At 41.4% G+C, this 20,790-nt stretch overlaps 1 protein-coding gene across 13 annotated transcripts in view; it reads right to left on the reverse strand.

Moving 5' to 3' along the window:
- MAP2K5 (mitogen-activated protein kinase kinase 5) overlaps nt 1-20,790 on the reverse strand; it is a 332,934-nt gene that overhangs the window by 223,674 nt on the left and 88,470 nt on the right. For all 13 annotated transcript variants that reach the window (XM_014589750.1, XM_014589747.1, XM_014589744.1 and 10 more), the window contains one exon: nt 5,447-5,486. In XM_014589750.1, coding sequence (XP_014445236.1) covers nt 5,447-5,486 — 40 coding nt within the window. The remainder of the gene's footprint in view (nt 1-5,446; nt 5,487-20,790) is intronic.

A 20,790-nucleotide genomic window follows, 5' to 3' on the forward strand; every position in this document is an offset into this window, starting at 1 on the left:
GAAACCAATTTCTCACTGTGGATAGTTCAGAAGGCAGCTTAGGTGAACTTTGGAAGGACGGATGGAAGTCGTGGGATAAGCAGGGTAGCGGCCTGTGTGAAGGCTGGTGTGGAAGAGGGGCATGAGCCTGGCAGCCAGATGAACTGCATTTTAAATTCTGGCCCTGCCTCTTCCAACACTTTTTAATTCATCTGAGAAAAAAAAACTTTCAAAATGACTACTGTCAAATTCAATTCATGATGAACACTTCAACATTAAAAGAGTAAGAGAAAATTGGATAAGCATTTTAAAAAAGACACCTGAGGGAAAAAAGCCAGAATTCATGTGCATTCTGAGGTGGGCCCAGCCCTGCCCCTTTGACTGGAAAGCCTCTGCCCCAAACCTCTTCTTCTGGCCCAACACCCAGCGAAAAGCCAGGTAGGAACTAACATATAATCCATCAGATGACCAGAAACCACCACTGCAGAGGCACAAGAAATATGGGAAATCAAGAAAATATCTCTCCCCCAAGGGGAAAGAACAGCCTTTTACCATCCACAGACAGTACGATGGAACCTGTGGAAATGTCAGATAAAGAATTTAGGGTATTCATAGTGATACAACCAACAGAGATGCAAGAGAAGAGAGACAATGAACTCCAGAAAATGTTGGAGAAAGAGACACTGAGTTCTAGGAGGTGAGGAAGTTCTTCCATGATCTTAAAGAGGAGATAGACACCATAAAAAAGAATCAAATGGAATTGGCAGAGGTGAAGGCTGTAATAAAGGAAATCAAAACCTCCCTAGAAAGAATTAAAAGCAGATTAGATCATGCAGAAGAACGAATCTCAGATGCAGAAGATAGAAACTCTGATCTAGAAAAGTTCACCAAAAAGACTGAAAAAATAACTCCCCAAAATGAGAATAATATATGAGTAATACTAGATACCATTAGACACCCAAACATCCAGATAATCATTACCCCATAAGGCGAAGAAACTAATCAGGGCATTGATAATCTATTCCATGAAATCCTGGAAGAAAATCTTCCAAACCTAGAGAGTCATTCAAATATCCAGACCCAAGAAATACAAAGGACCTCACATAAGAATCAATCCAAGAAGATCTTCTCCAAGGTACACCATAGCCAGATTGACCAAAACCACAGAGACAAGATACTAAAATTGGCAAGAGAAAAACGTCAAGTTATTTCCAAAGGATATCCCATCAGGCTAACATCAGACCTCTCATTGGAAATAATGCAAGCAAGGTAAGAATGGGAAAATATATTCAAAGTATTAAGTGAAAAACAATTTCAACCAAAAGTACCACATCCAGCAAGATTATCTTCATGTGGGAAGAAAGGTAAAAACATTCTCAGATAAACAAACCTGAAAGAATTTACCAACACCAGACCAGCTCTTTGAGAAATTCTGAAGGGAGTACTATTCCAGGAAAACTGACAGACAAATAAGAGAACAAAAAACAAAGACCAAGAAAAAGGCCAACTTAATGGTAGGGACAAGTTCTGAAATATTAATAATAATGTTGAGTGTTAACGGTGATGATAACGTGTATAGTATCCCCAAACTGTATCTGGTATCTAACCATTTTCTATGTTTCTATATCCTCTAGTCATTCAGTTTCAGCCCTAGAGTGCAGAGAGTCAGTTTATATTAACTAGAGACATACAGTGTCTCTCCTTCACAGCCTGGTTTGCTTCACTCAGCAGTAAATCTTCCATGTTCATCCACTTTCTGTCAAAAGCCAGGATCTTGTTGTTTTTTATGGCCGAGTTGTATTTCATAGAGTATATGTGCCACACTTTTTCAATCCATTTTTCTGTTCATGGACATTTGGGTTGGTCCCATGTCTTAGCAATTGTGAATAACACAATAAACATAGATGTGCAAGCACTTTTATGACTAAGCATTCTTCTGTCCTTTGGGTAGATACCAAGGAGATTGCTGGATCATATGGTAGTTTTCTTGGTAGATCTTTGAGGAAACTCCAAATTGTTCTCCACAGTGGCTGGACCAATTTACATTCCCACCAGCAGTGTAAGAGTTCCCCTTTTACCACACCCACCAGCATGTACCTTTTTTTTTTTTTTTTTTCCTGAGAGGTTTTTGCTATAGTGGCATGCGCTCGCCAGAGAGACAGAGAGAGGTAGAGAGACAGAAAGCAAGAAATCACTCCCCAGGGAGGATGGCCATGCCAGAATCCCCTTGCCTCCATTCTCCTCTTGGGATCTTGGGTACGCGCACACACGCATGCCCGGCGTGAGTTTAAGCCACCGGGTCCGGGACTTGAACCACGGTCAACTACATGGGAGTTCAGCAACATGGCCATTATTCCTCTCACTGTGGTTTTGAGCTGCATCTCCCTTATGATGAGGGATGTTGAGCATATTTTCATATGCCTTTTGGCTGTTTGTCTTCCTTAGAAGAGTTGTTTTTCCAGCTCATTCTCCCATCTTTTAATTGGGTTGATCATCTTTTTTTGGGTAAGTCGCTTGAGTTTTGTATGTATTCTGGTTAGCAGTCCCTTATCTGAAGCATAGTTTACAAAAATATTCTCCCATTCCGAGGGCTGTCAATTCACACTAATTACTGTACTTTTTGTGATGCAGAAATTTCTTAATCTGATGTAAACCCACCTGTCTACTTTTGGGATTACTGACAGCTTTGGGAGTCTTATTTTAGAAGTCTTTTCCTACCCCAATGTCTCCCAGAGTTTCCCCAATGTTTTCCACCAGTAGTTTTATAGTTTGAGGTCTTAGGTTTAGATCTTTGATCCACTTTGAATTTATTTTTATTTTTTTTTTTTGGAGAGGTTTTTGCTATAGGGCGCATGTGCTCACCAGACAGACAGAGACAAAAAGCGAGAAATCATCCCCCAGGGGGGATGGCCATGCCGCAATCCCTTCTCCTCTTGGGATCTTGGGCACACGCACCCGGTGTAAGCTTAAGCCATAGGGGCCGGGACTCGAACCGCGGTAGACTACATGGGAGTCCAGCGACATAGCCATTACGCTAACTGCTGGTCCCAACTTTGAATTGATTTTTGACAATGGTGAGGTAGAGACAGACTCATCTTTCTGTAGGTGGATATCAGTTTTTCCAGCACCATTTGCTAAAGAGGTTTTCCTTTTCCCACTGGTTTGACTGGTACACTTTCTCAAAAATCAGCTGGCTATATGTTTGGGAGTTTATTTCTGGGATTTCTATTCTGTTCCATTGGTCCACATGTCTGTTTCTGTGCCAATACCATGATATTTTGATTATCACAGCTTTATAGTATATTTTCAGGTCAGGGAGTGAGATGCTGCGCACTCCACTCTTCTTGTGCGGGACTGTTTTGGCAATATGAGGTCTTTTATGATTCCAGACAAATTCTATGACTGTCTTTTCTAGATCTGTGAAGAATGTCTCTGGTACTTTAAATGGAATTTGCATTAAATATGTAGATTAATTTGGGTAGAACTGCCGTTTTGATTATATTAATTCTTCCAATCCAGGAACATGGGATGTCCGTCCACTTTTTGGTATCATTTTTAATTTTTTTTTATTTTTTTTACTTTTAGCTTCTCATAGTTTCCCTTGCAGAGGTCTTTAACTTCTTTGGTTAGATTTATCCCTAGGTATCTGATACTTTTTATGGCAACAGTATATGGAATTAGTTTCTTTAGTTCTATCTCAGTCTGCCTGCTGTTCATATAAAGAAAAACTGGTACAAAACAAGTTTATCCAGCTTCTCCACTCCTTTTCAGTATAGTATTGGAAGGCCTCTTCCGACTTCTGATTCAGATTCCCAAGTCTCATTTCCCTCAAATCTGAAATAGGCCCACTTTGTAGCTATATTTTTTTAAAAAGATTTTTGCCATAGAACACATGCATTCACCAGAGAGGAAAAGTGAGAAATGACCCCCGGGAGTGATAGCCATGTCACAATCCCTTCCTCCATTCTCCTGAGATTTTGGGCAGACATGCCCACATGCCTGGTGTGATTTTTAAGCTGCCAGGCCCAGGACTTGAACCATAGTTGGCCATGTGGGGTCTATTGTTGGTCCCAAACCTACTTTGTAATTTTAATGATTAAAGATGATAGTTATAAAACATCGAGTGTGATACCTAGCATATAGTATATCAAAAAATTAGAACCCTTCATTATTAAAGGCCCAAAGATTGGAGATAAAGGGCACAAGAGGAAGCAAAAGTCTGGTAAAGCAGAGGACCTGCCTGTGAAGGTGTGGGGTTGAGCTGCAGAGGGCCTGGCCAGTTTGTGGGAAGGATGAGGAACAAGGTGGCCCTAATATAGTTGTTTGCTAAGAGCCCAGTTCTGAAAGTGAGACTCTGTGGGATTAGGACTTGAGGCAGTAAAGTGTTTGGTCAGGGGTCTAACTCAGGACAGAGTCCATTAGGGAAATCTGTGAGACTTAAAATGCTGGGAAGGTCAAGCACCAGCAACCAGTGGCAGAGAAGCCAAAGCCACACAGCAGGATAGGATTGTGGAATTTGCAGAGATAGGGGATGAGTCACCAATGGTGGGGGTGGGGCTGTGACCACCTAGAGTGTCTCTGAGTTCAGGGGAGGTGACTCCACTGGAAGGACAGTGCCTGTGTGTTTCAGGATGCCAGAAGGAGCCAAGGCAGACACCTCCAGCTTTATATTGTAGTGACTGAGGATGTGGGGGAAAGACAGTGCCACAGTCACCGACTCCACACCTCAAGTATGTGACAGAGGGAAAGGTGCACGGAAGAGGTCACATAGCAATTTCTTCTTCTCCATTTTCCATCCTGTCAAGATTTTGGACATGCACACATAGGTGCCCAACATGGTTTTCAAGCTGCTGAGGCCAGGACTCAAATCATGGCTGGCCATGTGGGATCCTGCTCCCTTAACCAGTAGGCTATGGGGCCAACCCTACAAATGATCACTATAGGACATGGCTAAAACACATTCAGGTGTCTGAATGTCACAAGAGGTCCACTGCTTCCCCTGCTCTATCTACATCTGAACCTTAACCATTTCATCTCCTCTTTGACCACATCTATGACTCAAGCTAACATTCATTCGGTCGCTAATAACAAAATCTCCCAAACTGGTTGATTTATAAAAACAGAACTTTCTTCAGCTGATGGTTTAGCAGTCCAAGGTCCAGGGGCCACATCTGGAGAGCATCCTGCAGAGTCACTATCACATCACAAGGGTCAGAGCAGAGCGGCTGTCTGTAAGGGTCTCTGTTTCATTATCAAGCCAGAACTCAATCATGGGGGACCACACCAAAATGAATTGAATCCCAATCTCTTCCCGAAGGTCTCGCTTTAACTGGATCAAATTTTCGCCCTCTTAATCTCGTTACAATAGCTCGACTCGTGCATTTGGGGGGCATGTATTCAAACTATAACACAGGGGAAAGGAATGCAGTGAGCATCGAGAATTTCACAACAGGGATCCAGTGCTTACCTTCACAGCCAATATTTTCCCACTCGGGACGTGGTATGCTCTATGGGAAGAAAAGAAATAACAAGTTCACTTGGGATGGTTGAACAACCTACAAAATGGTTAAGAACAGAAACACAAATCTAAACATCTCTACAGCAATGGGATATACCATAGGTTCAAAGAACACTAATAACATCAGTCATTTACATGTCTGTGGAAGCGAATGGTTTACAAAGTGACTCGTTATGTTATCTCAAAAAAACCCTTTACAGTAAAGCAGGTAGTAGTCCCCTCCTTTTATAGACGCAAACTCTGAAGCACAGAGGCTGAGCGGTTGCTGTGGGGGTACCTCTGCGGTCCCCTCCTAAGCACTGCACAGAGCCACATGATGGGAGGTTTTGCTTGTGTTTCTTTCAAGCATTTGCAGGTGAACGCTATTACTATACTTCATCAAAATCCCAGAACACAATTAGCTCTGGCTGACAATATAATTTCATATAAGAAATCGTAGGGTATAGGGATCAACCAATTGGTTCATCTTTTCCTAAAAAATTCGACGTATCAGATATGGCAAAATAACTACAACTGAAGTCAAGAAATATGAATATGTTAATTTATGGAAATAAGTAACAGAAAAAAAGGTTTACAGAAGTGAAAAATCATTACTTTTTATCAAGACTGGGTTTAAATGAAATGTGGCCTTTACACGTTTCCTGCCAGGACCACATACTCTGGCCATGCTCCAGAAACAATCTGCCTTATTAAAGTTTCAAAACAAACGACATGACATAAACAAGCAGTCACTGTACAGCCATAAAAGGGTAAAGATGCCAATCAGTTTGGAAGAATTAAAACCTTTCTCTGGAGAGAATTTCACACATTAGCCAAGATCAGATTGTTCTTTCTCTCACTCAACTAGTGTTAAGATGTAAATGGGAGGAGGAGCAGCAGGTGGCATGCTGATTAGGGCCCTGAACTCCCACATGGCCGACCACAGTTCAAACCTGGCAACTTGCTTTCTCACTTTCCCTCTCTCTCTTCTCTCCTGGTGAGCACATATACCATATACAACATTTAAAGAGTAATCATAATAAGTTAATTAAAGACATGATTTTTCTTTTTTTAAAAAATTTTAAAGAGGTTTTTTGCTATTGGGTCCATGTGCTCACCGGAGATAGAGAGAGACAGAGAAAGAGAAAGCAAGAAATCACCCCCTGAAAAGGATGGCCATGCCACAATCCTTTCTCCTCTGTTTTCTTCTCGGGATTTTGGGCATGCACATACATGCACCCAATATGAGTTTTAGGTCGCCAGGTCCGGGACTCAAACCATGGTCAGTTACATGGGAGTCCACTGACATAACCATTATGCCATCTGGTGGTCCCAAAGAAAGAATTCTTTAAAAAAATTTAAAAAGATGTGAATGGGGTAGGGAAGATGTATGGGAATAGAAGTTAGACCCTCAAGAACTCTCTGTACTTATCTGCTCAGTTGTAAAATATATTTACTAGTTCCCCAAATTGCAATTCTCTTACAATAAAAATAAAAACAAAACTTACATATTCTACTACTGTTACTAAGGTGAAAACACTGTTTCCTGCTCTTTTGGTAGAAATATTTGTTTGGTTGCACTGATCATTTTTTTTTAACAACTTTTAGAGCTTTACGGTAAAATCACATTTTAATTACATAAATTTTACAGATGATAACATTTTTCATATGATAAAATTTACTCATGTAAATTTTAAGGTGCAATTCAATGATTTTTTTTTTTTGAGAGATTTTCACTGTAGGGCGCGTGCGCTCGCCAGACAGACAGAGAGAGACATAGAGACAGAAAGCGAGAAATCACCCCCCAGGGGGGATGGTCATGCCTCAATCCCTTCTCCTCCATTCTCCTCTCGGGATCTTGGGCACGCACGCACACGTGCCCGGCGTGAGTTTTAAGCCACCGGGTCCGGGACACGAACCGCGGTCGACTACGTGGGAGTCCAGCGACATAGCCATTACGCTAACTGCTGGTTCCCGCAATTCAATGATTTTTAGTAAATTAAGTGATGGCTGACAAATGTTTTGAAAGTGACTGACTTACAGAAATGGTTAGGTACTAGAGTCTAGGGGTATTCGTAAGATTTTTCACTTATAAAATGTTATTAATTCAGGAAAGACTAGGAAAAACATATATATAGTATTTATGTATTTACCCACACATATTATTGTTATAAGGACTTACCCACTCTCTCCTGCTAGCACCCTCTCACAAATTAAAAAGGAAAAGGGGCTGGCAGGTGGCGTAGTGGTTGAGGTGCTAGACTTCCACATGGCCAACCGTAGTTCAAGTCCTAGACCTGACAGCCTGAAAATCACAACAGATAAATAATAAATAACTTTTTAAAAAAAGAAAAGATGGGCTAGCAGGTGGCGTAATGGCTAAGGCACTGGACTATCATGTGGCAGACTGCAGTTCAAGTCCCAGACCTGTTGACTTGGAAATCTTTTTTTTTTTTTTTTTTTTTTTACTTGAGAGCACAGAGAGGTCAAGTCAATTATTTAATGTAAATTTTGCTTTTATTATATCAATTAAGTGTTCAGAAACTGGGGTATATCTTATTAAAGGTAAAGTTATAAATATTAGGTGATTGTTCACCAAAGTAAAAGTGTCCAAAGACTTTAAATTGTAACTTCCTTAGTATATTAGAGGACTTCAAAAAGTTTACACACGTACACACTCAAAATAATAAACTTAAAGTATGAGTTTATTTTGATGCAAAAAAATGTTGAAATCCATGTATAGTTTTTTCATAATACACATTTTCCATGAACTATTGGGAAGACCCTTACATATATTTTTTTTTTATAAAATTTAAATCATTCTTTTTTTTTAAATTTTGCTATATGGTACATGCAATTGCTGGGGAGTGGGGAGGGAAGAAAGAAAGAAAGTGAGAAATCACCCCCTGGGGTGGTGGGGTGGCCATAACACAATTCCTTTTCCTCCATTCTCCTCTCGGAATTTTGGGCACACACACTCATCATGTTTCTCAACTTGCTGGGTCCGGAACTGAAACCATACTGTCAGCTTTGTGGGGTTCAGCAACCCTAACCATCATGCCACTGGTGAGCCCCCAAAAGTCAATCAATTTTAAAAATATTTTACGTTTTGTATAAAGTGGTAGATTCTGTAGATGTAATCACTATACAATATTGGTTTAGAGGAAATTACCACTTACTTAAAATATCACACTTTTGGGGACCAGTGAATGGTATAGCGGTTACATTGCTGAACTCCCACATGGCCAACCATGGTTGGAGTCCTGGACTGACTTGAAACTCATGCCGGGGCACATGAGCATGCTTGCTCGAGATCCCAGAAGAAGAATGGAGAGGGGATTGTGGCATGGTCATACCCCCGGGGGGTGACTTCTCACTTTTACTCTCTCTGATGAGCAACACACGCCCTAAGGCAAAAAAAACTCTAAAAAATCACATTTTAAAAAGTTACATTCTGGGACCAGACGTTAGCATAATGGCTATGTTCGCGTCCCAGACCCGGTGGCTTAAACTCACGCTGGGCACGTATGCGTGCGTGCCCAAGATCCTCAGAGGAGAATGGCAGAGAAGGGATTGCGGTGTGACCATCCCCCCTGGGGGGTGATTTCTCGCTTTCTGTCTCTCTGTCTCTGTCTGTCTGGTGAGTGCATGCATGCACCCTATAGCAAAAACCTCCCCCCCCAAAAAAAAAACAAGTTACGTTCTAAGCTATCATTTGATTAATGCTATATCCAAACTCATGTAAAAAACTGATATATACAAGCGTACACTGTATATTCCTCAGTGAATGACAGAGAAGTTATTGGACTAAGCTACCTGAAATGTGATTAGAAGCACCTCAGTAAACTTACCAAGGTGCTGCCCTACTTCAATCAGGTAAACACAGGTAATATAATGTAAGATTTAATAATGATGCATTATTTTCCCCCTTGTATACCAAAGCTTCTCTCAGTTACAACTTTTTAAAATCCTGTATTTTAGAATCACTATCCAAAGACCGACATACGAAAACAAGGAGTGAACGCACACACAAGAACTTGAAAGGTGTAAGAAGAGCACTGCTGGGCCTGCGAACAGTAAGCAACGCCTGGACGTTCGAGGCCCGCTGCACCAGTAAGGGCACGATTAGCAGACAGTCCAACATAGAGCAATACTGGGCAGCTGGGCAACCTAATTAGCTTGTCAAGAAACCGATCTCTTTCCCAAAAGAAAGATCTCCTCTTTCCAAGTGAATTAGAAAGAGAGGCTTGATGATTTAATTATGACGCACGCTAATTCATCCGTGGAAGTTTGGGTTCGATTTCGAGCAATAAAGACGCTGCCTGGTTTGGTTTACAGCGCAATGACAGTACCGACGTAACATTTCATCATCGAGTAGAGCTGGATGACAAAGGCAAGGCCAGGCATGAGTCGAGGGTGCCCCTTAACTTTGCAAATGGCATTCTACCTGGAGAAAAGGAATTTGTTTACTTTCAACGGATACTGCATCTCAATTGTCTTGACCTTCTTCAACACATTAACTGTAAAGTGATTAATGAAGTTTGAACGGAGGCTCTGGTTACACCAAAAGACAACTATACACCTCTGCAATGTTTTAATTAACAGCTAACACTTCAAATTAGTTTGTTGTTGCCACAGTAATTACCTGTTCCATTATGGAGGAAGCATTTTTATGAGGTATTTTTAGGGCTTAGTCCTTGAGTGTTCCATTTTGTCTGTGACCAGCCCGGGCCTGCTGGGAATAGTCCCAGCCTTTAAATTGGGCACACATGTATTTGGGGTGGCCAAAGCTAGCAGCCTGGTGTAATCTGTACAAGTCTAGCGTAACCGACCTCCAGCATGGAAGCATGCTCAGTATCCACTCACTAGCAACACTGCATCGTGGTGGACTCCGTTTCAGCGTGGACTGAGCTAGGAGGGAAGAGAGAAATCTGTCTAGTTTAATCTCTTCCCATGACTTGTTATATGACTTGTCCATGCTCCGTCAGTAGCAAAGCCAGGACTGGAACTGTGGCAGAATAGACATATCCCAGGACAGAAGAGAAATACGTGGTGACAGTTAGGCTTTCCGAACTGTATTCTAGAGCAAGGAAAGATCATTCAAAACTTACCAAGGTGCTGCCCTACTTCAATCAGACTAGGGACGGCCACACCAGAATCTCCCCTGACCAACAAGTTCCCTTGGGTAGCAGGGTGTGGGCTCTGAAGTCCTGCCCAGGTTCCAGTCCCAGCTGCCCCCTTCTTAAACACACAGTCCTGTTAGTCAAGCTCACTCTGTCTCAGCTGCCTCAAGCCTGGGACAGGGCATGCAGTCCCTACCTCAAAGAGCCGTGAGGATTCAGTCAGGTAACAATGAGGACGCGATCTACACTCAGCAACGTGCATCAAAGGTTAGGAAGCGAGGGCATTGTCAGAGCACCTGAGTGCTCTGAGAGCAAAACCACCTAAAACAGCAAACATGTTTCTGTAAGAACAGGCTATGTGCTCCACAAATATGCCTTTAATAAAGTTTTTATTTTTTAAGGTGTTTTGTTTTGTTTTGTTTGCCATAGGGCATGTGCGCTTGTTGCAGAGGAAGAGAGAGAGAGAGATGATCCTACTGGGGGGGGGGGGATGGCCATGCCACAATCCCTTCTCCATTCTCTTCCTGGGATTTTAGGTATGCATGTACAAACACCCAGAGTGACTTTCTTTCTTTTTTTTTTTTTTAAGTGGGACACAGAAATGGTTTATTGCCTATTGATGATAACATGTATATTATTCTCAACTGGACTGGTCTGAAGTATTTCATGTTGGGTAAAGTCTTTTTACAAACAAAATGATAAATAGTGATTGAATGTTTAAAAAAATAATGAGAATAATAATAATCTGGAAAAAATTATGAAAAGCTATTTGATGATGATGATGTGGATAGTAATGTCTTTGTCTTGACTAACTTGCATGGTATTCCTTCTGGAAAAAGAAATGTCATATACTGTAAAGTTATATGTGATTCAATGCAATATAAACAAGAGTATGATAATAATAAATAAAAAAAAAATCCCAAACTATAATTACATGCCCTCTATGTACTTGTAACATGTGCCTTCGTAGAGCTTTTCTTTAAACAAATAAGTATCCCTCACATTGAATTTTTTATACCAGTTCTTTTCAAGTTGCAATTAAGGTGTCTGTTTTCTTGAAGGTAGGAGAGATAAGATAATTTTTAGTTTTGATGGCCCAATAAATTATGTTACCAAAGTCTTTAGCTAATTTGATTACTATTGAGAATCAAATGATGTAATTCACAAGAAAATAATTATCTATATGGACTGAATTTATATGCCACCCTGTGAGGCAGAACGAAACTCTGGTTAATTTAGTCAATGCATGTAGTTCACAACCCTTTAATCATGTTTGACACTGTGCCATGGATCACCTACTCTAATTGCAGGGTCTGTTTCTCAAAGATGTTTTCTTCAAAACTTCCTGCATAATATTGAAATGATGGGCCTAACGAGTATAGGAATAACGTAGTAATTCCTCCCCAGTCAAGGACATGGTTTCTTTCCACCCTGGAAAATATACTGAAAAACTATTCTATTATATAAAAAGAGAAAGGATAATAGGAGGATAGCATAACAAAAGAAGGCAAAAGTACTCAAACCAGGAAGCTTTTGAATGGAATAGGTACCCTCAAAACTAAATCATTTCTACATCTAAGTTACAGGAAAACAACCATACACCTGATTCCCTTACTTGGTTCACCCTGATGGATTCAGTTATCCATTGCTACAACAACCTACCTAGTGGCTTTCAACTGCAACAATATTATTTACTTCCAATTCTGTGGGTCCGAAGTTTGAACAGTGCTCAGCAGGGCAGTTCTTCTGTTCTCTTTGGCACTGGCAAAGTTGGAATGTCCAAGGTGGCTTCCATTTCGCTGCATAAGGCTGGCAGCTGAAATGATCATCCACCAAGGTCTCTTGCAGCTCTTCAGTTCATACCTTTCTCAAGGTACTAATTGTCAGAACCTCAGTAATTTACTTATTAATGAAAGGCAGCGTCCTCTTTTCCACTCCATTCTTCCACCAGACTCTTATGGTACATTTTCCTCGACTGATTTCTGTCTTCAGCTCGCCTATGTCCTGTCCCAGCTCTCCTAGTTTTTTGATCAGGATTTCTGAAGTTTTTCTGTTTGGGGAGGACAGCAAACTTAGGCTGCTCCTCTAGTCATCGGCTTGGTGGTGTGAGGAGAGCACCCAGAGTGACTTTCAAGTCGTCAGGTCCGGGACTAGAACTGTGGTCAGCCATGTGTGGGTCCAGTGCCATGACCACCACCATTCCACCTGCTGGCCTCAACTTTTAATAAAGTTTTACCAACAAGAAACTTGCAAAAGCTTGCAATATATCATTTTTTAATAAAGAAAAACGTAAGTAGCATCGCTTCATGTTGAATCAGCTTTGAAGATTTAAAAAGCCATCGGAAATGCTATGAATATGCTATGATTCAAATTCTATATGTATTACTACATTTCTCTCTTCTCTACTACTGTGGGTTATTTACAACGCAAATGGGTGTGATCAGTGCCCCATTCAGGTATTCATCTTGGCAGTAAGAAAACTGCACAATTACTGCTACTAAGTGAGAAGGCCAATTTTTCATCCTGTTTAAGCTAATAAATAGGAATATATAAGCTACTTTTAAAATATCTACTTACCTTCCTATATTGTTATTATTTTTTAAGTTTAGTTCGTCTTGAAAAAGCAAGAATAAGAAAGGTACCCTCAATGTGGTCTCCTGGCTGTGACCCCTCCCAACTCTTCCAGCCAACCAGATCATGGACGTTTATTGCTTGTAACTAGTGTGTTCAAGTCAACCCATAGGCTAAACCCCGTTCTTCATATGGCCCACCCCTGCACAGCAGCTTCCCACCACCTGTGGCCAGGCCATTTCCCCCTCTCTTAATACATACCTTTACAAACTCTACAAAATAAAAATCGGAGGCCTCTCCTACTTTTCCTATTTTAGTTGCTCTACTGTAGCCTCTAACACACTGCAAAAAGTTGTAGGTCTGCCTCCCATGCTAAGCAGACAGCACTACCATGTCTGATTATCTTTGCATTCTTTTTTCCTTTTTTCCCCCCATATTTTTTGTTACAGGACATGTACATTTGACAGATGGGGTGGCAGGATGAGAAAGTACCCCCAAGAGGGAATGCCATGCTACAATCCCTTCTTCATTCTCCTCTTGGAATTTTGGGCAAACATGCCCACACGCCCTGCATGTTTTTCAAACTGCCAGGTCTGAGACTTGAACTGCTCAGTTGGTCATGTGGGATCCAGCCATTACAGGACATGTACATTTGACAGATGGGGTGGCAGGATGAGAAAGTACCCCCAAGAGGGAATGCCATGCTACAATCCCTTCTTCATTCTCCTCCTGGAATTTTGGGCAAACATGCCCACACGCCCTGCATGTTTTTCAAACTGCCAGGTCTGAGACTTGAACTGCTCAGTTGGTCATGTGGGATCCAGCCACCTTAACTACCACACCACCTGCTGGCCCGTGTTTGTATTCTTTATGTTAGCACAAGCCCTAACCCATGGTCACTGCACCTGACTTAATAAATGTTTGACAAATGATGACTACTTGTGGATGAAAAAAAAATCTATCACTTTAATAGTGTAAAGCCAAGAAATTCCACATAAATTTAACTAATGAATTCTATAGTCTTATGAGTAGCAATGATTATAGTCATCACTGTGCAATGGGTAGATTTCTAACTGAAGCACAAGCCCTTGTACAGATCCCAAGATCTGGCCCCCGCTGACGTCAGCTCTCTCTGCTTCTGCCAGTCTGCCTTGTGCATAGCACTCGCCCTGCCCCACCAAACATGCTCCCGCCTTGGGGCCTCTGCACCTGCTCCCACGACCGGGACCACTTTCTCTGCATCCCCGTGCTTATTCCTTCATTCTTTCAGGTCTCCATATAAAATGCTCATCCTCAGTTCACTTTATCTTCATATAATAATTAATCCCAATATAGTGTATTCATTATCTGTCTCCGACCACTAGAAAAGAGGCTCTGTGAAAACAGAAACCTTTGTTTTCATTCACTGTTGTGTCTCCAATGCCTAAAACTGTGCCAGGGACATTATATAAATATTTGTCAAATGAATATATTTTCTTTATTGCTGTAAGGTCTATTTTTGTTTTCTTCTTCTTCTTTTTTTTTTAAGAGAGATTTTTGCTATAGGGTGTGTACAGTCACCAGAGAGACAGAGGGAGACAGACAGAAAAGGAAAAATCACTCCCCAGGGGGGATGGTCACGCCGTAATCCCTTCTTCTCCATTCTCCTCTCGGGATCTTGGGCACGCATGTATACATGCCAGGCTTGAGTTTTAAGCTGCCAAGTCTGGGACTCAAACCGTTGACAACTACGTGGGAATCCAGAGACAAAACCATTATGCCATCTGCTGGTCCCTTGTTTTCTATTTTTCTTAAGACAATTTTGTTAAACTTTTCCAGGAAAATTTCTATTTTCTATGTTTTTAAATTCATTATCATAAAGCTAGTCACTGTATCTTATTTTTAAAATCTCTGCTGTCTAGAATTCTGTTCCCATCTTTATTCTGAATTTTGCTATTTGTGTCTTTCCTCTGTTACATTTGATGCATTTTCCCAAGGAATCAGCTTTTGGTTTTTGTTGCATTGTTTCTTCAATACTTACTTACTTGTTTACTGATTTATTTGAAGCCTTTGCCTTAGGGCATATGTGCTCATGAGAGAGACAGACAGACAGACACACACACGCACACGCACACACATACACACACACACACACACACACACAGAGTGGGAGGGAAAGTGAGAAATCACATCCTAGGGGGGGATGGCCACGCTGCAATCCATTCTCCTCCATTCTCTTTCTGGGATCTCAGGGACACATTCATATGCACCCAGCATGACTTTCAAGCCACCGAGTCCAGGATTCGAATCGCACACAGTTGGCCATGTGGGAATCTAGTGATGAAACCTCTATGCCATCTGCTGGTCCCTCTTTAATCCTTATTTTATTATCTTTTGTTCTTTAGTATTTCTTTCTTTCCACTTTCTTTCCTTTGTTATAAGTTTATTTCTTTCATGGGCAAGAGAAGAACAGCACCCCGACAGGATCCTGTGACCACAATTCAGCCCCAGCTTCGTCCTCTCTGCTCACAATCATACATGTGCCTAGTGTACTCAGGGAGGTCTCTAGACATGAACCAGGAACCCCCTCACATGGGTTGGCCACACAGCACTGCGTCACACTACTGCCACTATCTAGCTCCTACTTTCCATGTTCTTTCAGTTTATCCTCTGCCCTCCCTATTTTGCTTCTTGAGTCAGACACCAAGATTGTTAATAACCAATGATTCTTTCCTTTCCTTTAAAAAAAATATCGCCAGGGTGTGTGTGTGCTGGCTGGAGACAGAGAGCCAAGAAGAGAGGAAGAGAGAAAGTGAGAAATCACTTCTCATGGAGGATGGTCAAGCTGCAGTCCCTTCTCCTCCATTTCTCCCTCCTTTTGGAATTTTCGAAATGCACTTACATGTGCCCAAAATGTATTTCGAACCACAGGGCCCACGACTTGAACCACAAAACTGGCCAAACAGGATCCAGCCACCCTAACCTCCATGCTACTGGCTGGCCCCAGGTATTCTTTTCTAATATATGCATGTGTATCTATCCTTTGAGTACAACTTTGGCATATTCTCATGAACTTTTATATATGGCAAAGTCACGCACTGCATAAAGACGCGGACCACATATGCAACAATGGCCTCGAAGATTATATGCACTGTACGGAGTAGCCTGGAGTACGTTCGGCTGTACCATTCAGGTATGTGCAAGTACACTCCATGATGTTCACACGTGATGAAACTGCCAAAAGATGCGCTTCTTAGCACGTACCCCACATGACTATTTCTTTATTGTTCAGTCAGAAACATTTTTAGTTCCTTTATGATGTGACATATGACATAACAAGTTAGTCGGACATACACATTGTATTCGGTCGTCAGGAAAGTCATGATGAATTTTTTTTTTTTTTTGCATAGAAAAATAAGTCATCACTTTCCCCATGACCCAATAATTTTCAAATGTATGGAGGTGACTCACGTATCAATTTGTACACGAATTGTATGGCTGTCAGAAAAAAAATGACCTGTATGTCACAGATTTGATTGAGACTTACTTCACGCCCTGGTACATAATCAATTTTTAGAAAACAACTATTTTGTACCTCAAAACATGTATATTCTCAATCTGATTGGTGCAGAGTCCTACATATGATCAGGAAGCCAGCCTGCTAACTGTGATGGTAAAATGCTCTACAGCCTGAATAATTTTGGTCTGATTGACTAGTATGTTGATTACTAAGAGATATTCTCCCACTATGTATTTTTATCAAATTTTCTTGTCATTCTATCAATTTTCGCTCAACATATTTTAAGGTTCTATAATTAGTTATATACAAGTTTAGGACTATTAGGTATTCAGAGTATCTTTTCCTTCTATCATCACCTATTAGTCCTTTATAGCCATAAAAGTACTTTTAGTCATAAAGCCCATTTCGTTTTACATTAATATAATCACAACAACTTTTACTTAATTAGATTTTGCCTGGTATTTTTCCCCTATCTGTTACAACTTTGCTGTGCCTTTTATGTTTTAGGAATTTCTCCTAATCTAAAATAGCACATAACCGCATTTTTAAAAATTCAATCTAACTATTGTATTAATTGGCAACATTGGTCCACTTATATTTATTGTAATTACTAATACATTTCAGTTTCTTTCTACCACCTTTTACTTTATACCTCTCTCCATTTTCTTCCCTCTACTGTTCTTTGCTTTTGAAATTATACATTCTATTCATTGCCTTTAGTTGTTAACATAAATTTTTTCACAATCATACCTGATTTAACATAATACAAAGTTAATTGTTATCTCTACCCTTCTTCCAAATGATGTAAAACTCTTGGAATGCTTTAATTTGAATCAGCTCAGCTCATCTTAACATATTATTGTGCCTCTGGTATTTTTTAATAATTACTTTATTATTATTTTTTAATTTGACCAGAGAGAAATAGAGGGAAAGTGGGAAAGCAAACCACCAAGTGTGGGACTCGAACTGTGGTCATCCATGTGGGAGTCTAGTGCCTTAACCACCATGCCACCTGCCAGTCCCATGCCCAATCTTTCTGTCTGCCTTTAGTTTGATGTCCCTTCTTCAATCACTATCATTTTATAAATTTAGGTTTACCCAAATGGTCAGAATTCCTTCTTTCATTTTTATTCCTCTCTGACTTCAATTGGATTCCATTTTTTTTCTTCCTAAAGTACTTTCTTCAGTAATAAACTACCCCCTCTTCCCCATCTTTCTTTCTCTTTACTTTCTCTTTCTACACATACACACTCTTTAATATTCATTTCCAAGGACAGATTTATTCAGCTCTCACTCCTGAGTGATAAGTTTACTTTCTCTCAGTCTTTTAAGGATACTACTCCAGTCTTTCAGCTTTCATTATTGTTGTTAAAAGTTTGCTATACCCAATTTGCTGACAAATGCAAAGTTACTGAAAGCGTTGGGACAAGGCAGTGATAAATGATCAGACCTTAACTTTAAAATCATTACTCTGGGGGTCTGCAGGTGGCACAGTGGTTAAGGACCTGAACTCCCACATGGCTGACCACAGTTTGAGTCCCAGACCTGGCAGCTTGAAAATCATACGGGGCATGCATGCATGTGTGCTCAAAATCCCCAAAGGAGAGTGGAGGAAAAAGGACTACGGTGTGGCCATCCTCCTTGGAGGATGATTTCTCATGTTTGCTCGCTCTGTCTCTCTCTAGCAAGCACACAAACTGTATTGCAAACAACCTCCCCCTCCAAAAAAATTACTCTGGTTGCAGATCACATTACCAGCAAGAAACAGAAACTGCAGAGGGCTAGGATCACACTGGACGCTGTTACGGTTGTCTAAACGAGGGGTGGCAACATGGTGGACCTGGGCAGTAACTGTGGACGGGGGAAAGGAGAGACATGCAAACAACTGACCAGGACTTAGGAAGCATGGGAATGAAGAACTTGAACCTAAAATTTCAAGCTAAGATGATGTGAGGATTGTAGTTGTGTTTATTAACATGAACGGGGGACCTTACCTCATCAGCCTGAGACTACACAGCCTGTACTTGTAAGTTCCCTGAGGACAGAGACCACATCTACCTCATTCAACAACGTGTACATGGTACCTAGCATGGTACCTGCCACGCAGAAGACACTCAAGTATTTGTGCATTAATAAATACATGAGGTAGTGAGGAAAGGGAGGGAAATAACCAGTCCTAAGGGCCAATAGAATGTATTACAGATGTATCATAAATCACGCTTTACAGACAATAATGGAAACAGACTCAGGGGCACAGGAAACTCAGAATAACAGACGTTACCAGTCTCTACCCTGTGATTGCAGTTAACCACTGGCATCAATAAGACAATACTCTACTGTCTTAAGATACTTCATATATTCCTGCTATGAATGATTATTTCTCCTCAGTATTGCTATTTAAATACAGTGGTATATACCTTAACTATATTGTAAACTCTAATTACCTAATTACATTGTAATTCTGTTTTTTGTTTTTGGGGGGGTGTGTTTTTTTAAATTTTGGCAGATTATGTGTGTGCTCACTGTGGGGGGTGGGGTTTGCAGGAAGCACCCCCCATGGGAATGATGACATTGCAATCCTTCTCTCTCTCCTTTTAGGATTTTGGCTATGCACACATATGTACCTAGCATATTTTTCAACTTCCAGGTCTGAGACGCAAAACTGTGTGGTCAGCCATGTGAGATCCAGCTGCCTTAATTATTATTCAATGGGCAGGCCCTGATTTTTTTTAAATTGCCAGAGAGTATATGTGCTTGACAGAGAGAGGGGGAAAGTACACACACCCCCAATGGGTCACTGTCATGCCACAATCTCTCCTCCTCCACTTCTTTATCCTGTCAGGATTTGGGGAATGCACGTGCATGTACCCAGAGTATTTTATTTCAAGCCCCCAGGGCCAGGATTCAAACCATGGTTAGCCACATGGGATCCAGCATTCTTTAATTTTTAAAAAAGATTTTTTAAAAATTATTTATTTAATTCCATTTGTTATTATTACTTTTTAATTTGAGAGAGAGAGAAAAGGAAAGTGAGGGAGCAAGCCACCAGGTCCTAGACCCGAACCATGGTTGGCCATTGGGAATCCAGCACCTCTAACCCCCACACCACCTGCCAGCCCTGGGATCCAGCTCTCTTAACCATGAGGCTATAAGACCAACCCTGTACATTCTTACCATAGGTTCTATGTCCTCTCCCACTTTACTGAAGTTCCAAAGGCAGAACTGAGGTCCATTTTATTCACTGCCAATATGCCCAATCTCTACCACAGTGCATGACACACTCTCCTCTTAGATCACATTCTTAATTTATGTATATATGCATGTGTCTGACTGCCAGGCTACATGCTATGCAGTGAAGACACAGCAGAGAACAAAGTTCCCACACGTGGGGGAGACTGACAATAATCAAATAAATACACAGGATGTCGGTGTGGGGGGGTGATGAGGGAATCAAAAAAGAACAAAGGTAAGGACATAAAGAATGACCAAGATTAGGGCCTCACTATTTGATATTAGGGATGGAAAGAAGTCTGAAAATACCTCTCTCCTCAGGTTACATCTGAACGGTACAGAGCACACCATTTGGCTACCGGGGAAGAGGACTCCAGCCGGAGGGAATGGCAAGTGCTACGACATTTACTGTCAGCCGCCCCAGCAGGACTTCGGCTGGTTCTCTGCACATCCCCAGCCGCATCTGCACAAAGGCCCAGGCGGAAATTGCGCTTGACGTGCACGGAGTGCAATACACGGAGGGCTAGGCGTGGGAGATGAGGTTGAGAGGCAGTGGGAAGGCGGACTGGGACGGAACACTTGGGCTAGGGTGAGGACTCTGGCTTTTATTCCAAGTGACACAAGTAGTCATGAGTAGAGGGGGAAAGCATGTTTTCGAAAGATCACTTCGACTATTGGGTAGAGAAAACACCACTGCAGGGAAGCAAGGGCAGACACTGAGAGAGCGGAGAGCCGGCCCCATTGCCTAATGGTTAAGGGAGCCAGATCCCACACGGCCGACTCTGGTTGGAGTCCTGGCCCTGGTGGCTTGGGGACCACACCAGGTGTGTGCGCGTGCATGCCCAAGGTCCCAGCGGGACGGAGAGATGGAGAAGGGACTGTGCATGACC

Source organism: Tupaia chinensis, unplaced genomic scaffold, assembly GCF_000334495.1.
Source record: "Tupaia chinensis unplaced genomic scaffold, TupChi_1.0 Scaffold000377_2, whole genome shotgun sequence".
In the NCBI taxonomy this organism is placed as follows: Eukaryota; Metazoa; Chordata; class Mammalia; order Scandentia; family Tupaiidae; genus Tupaia; species Tupaia belangeri.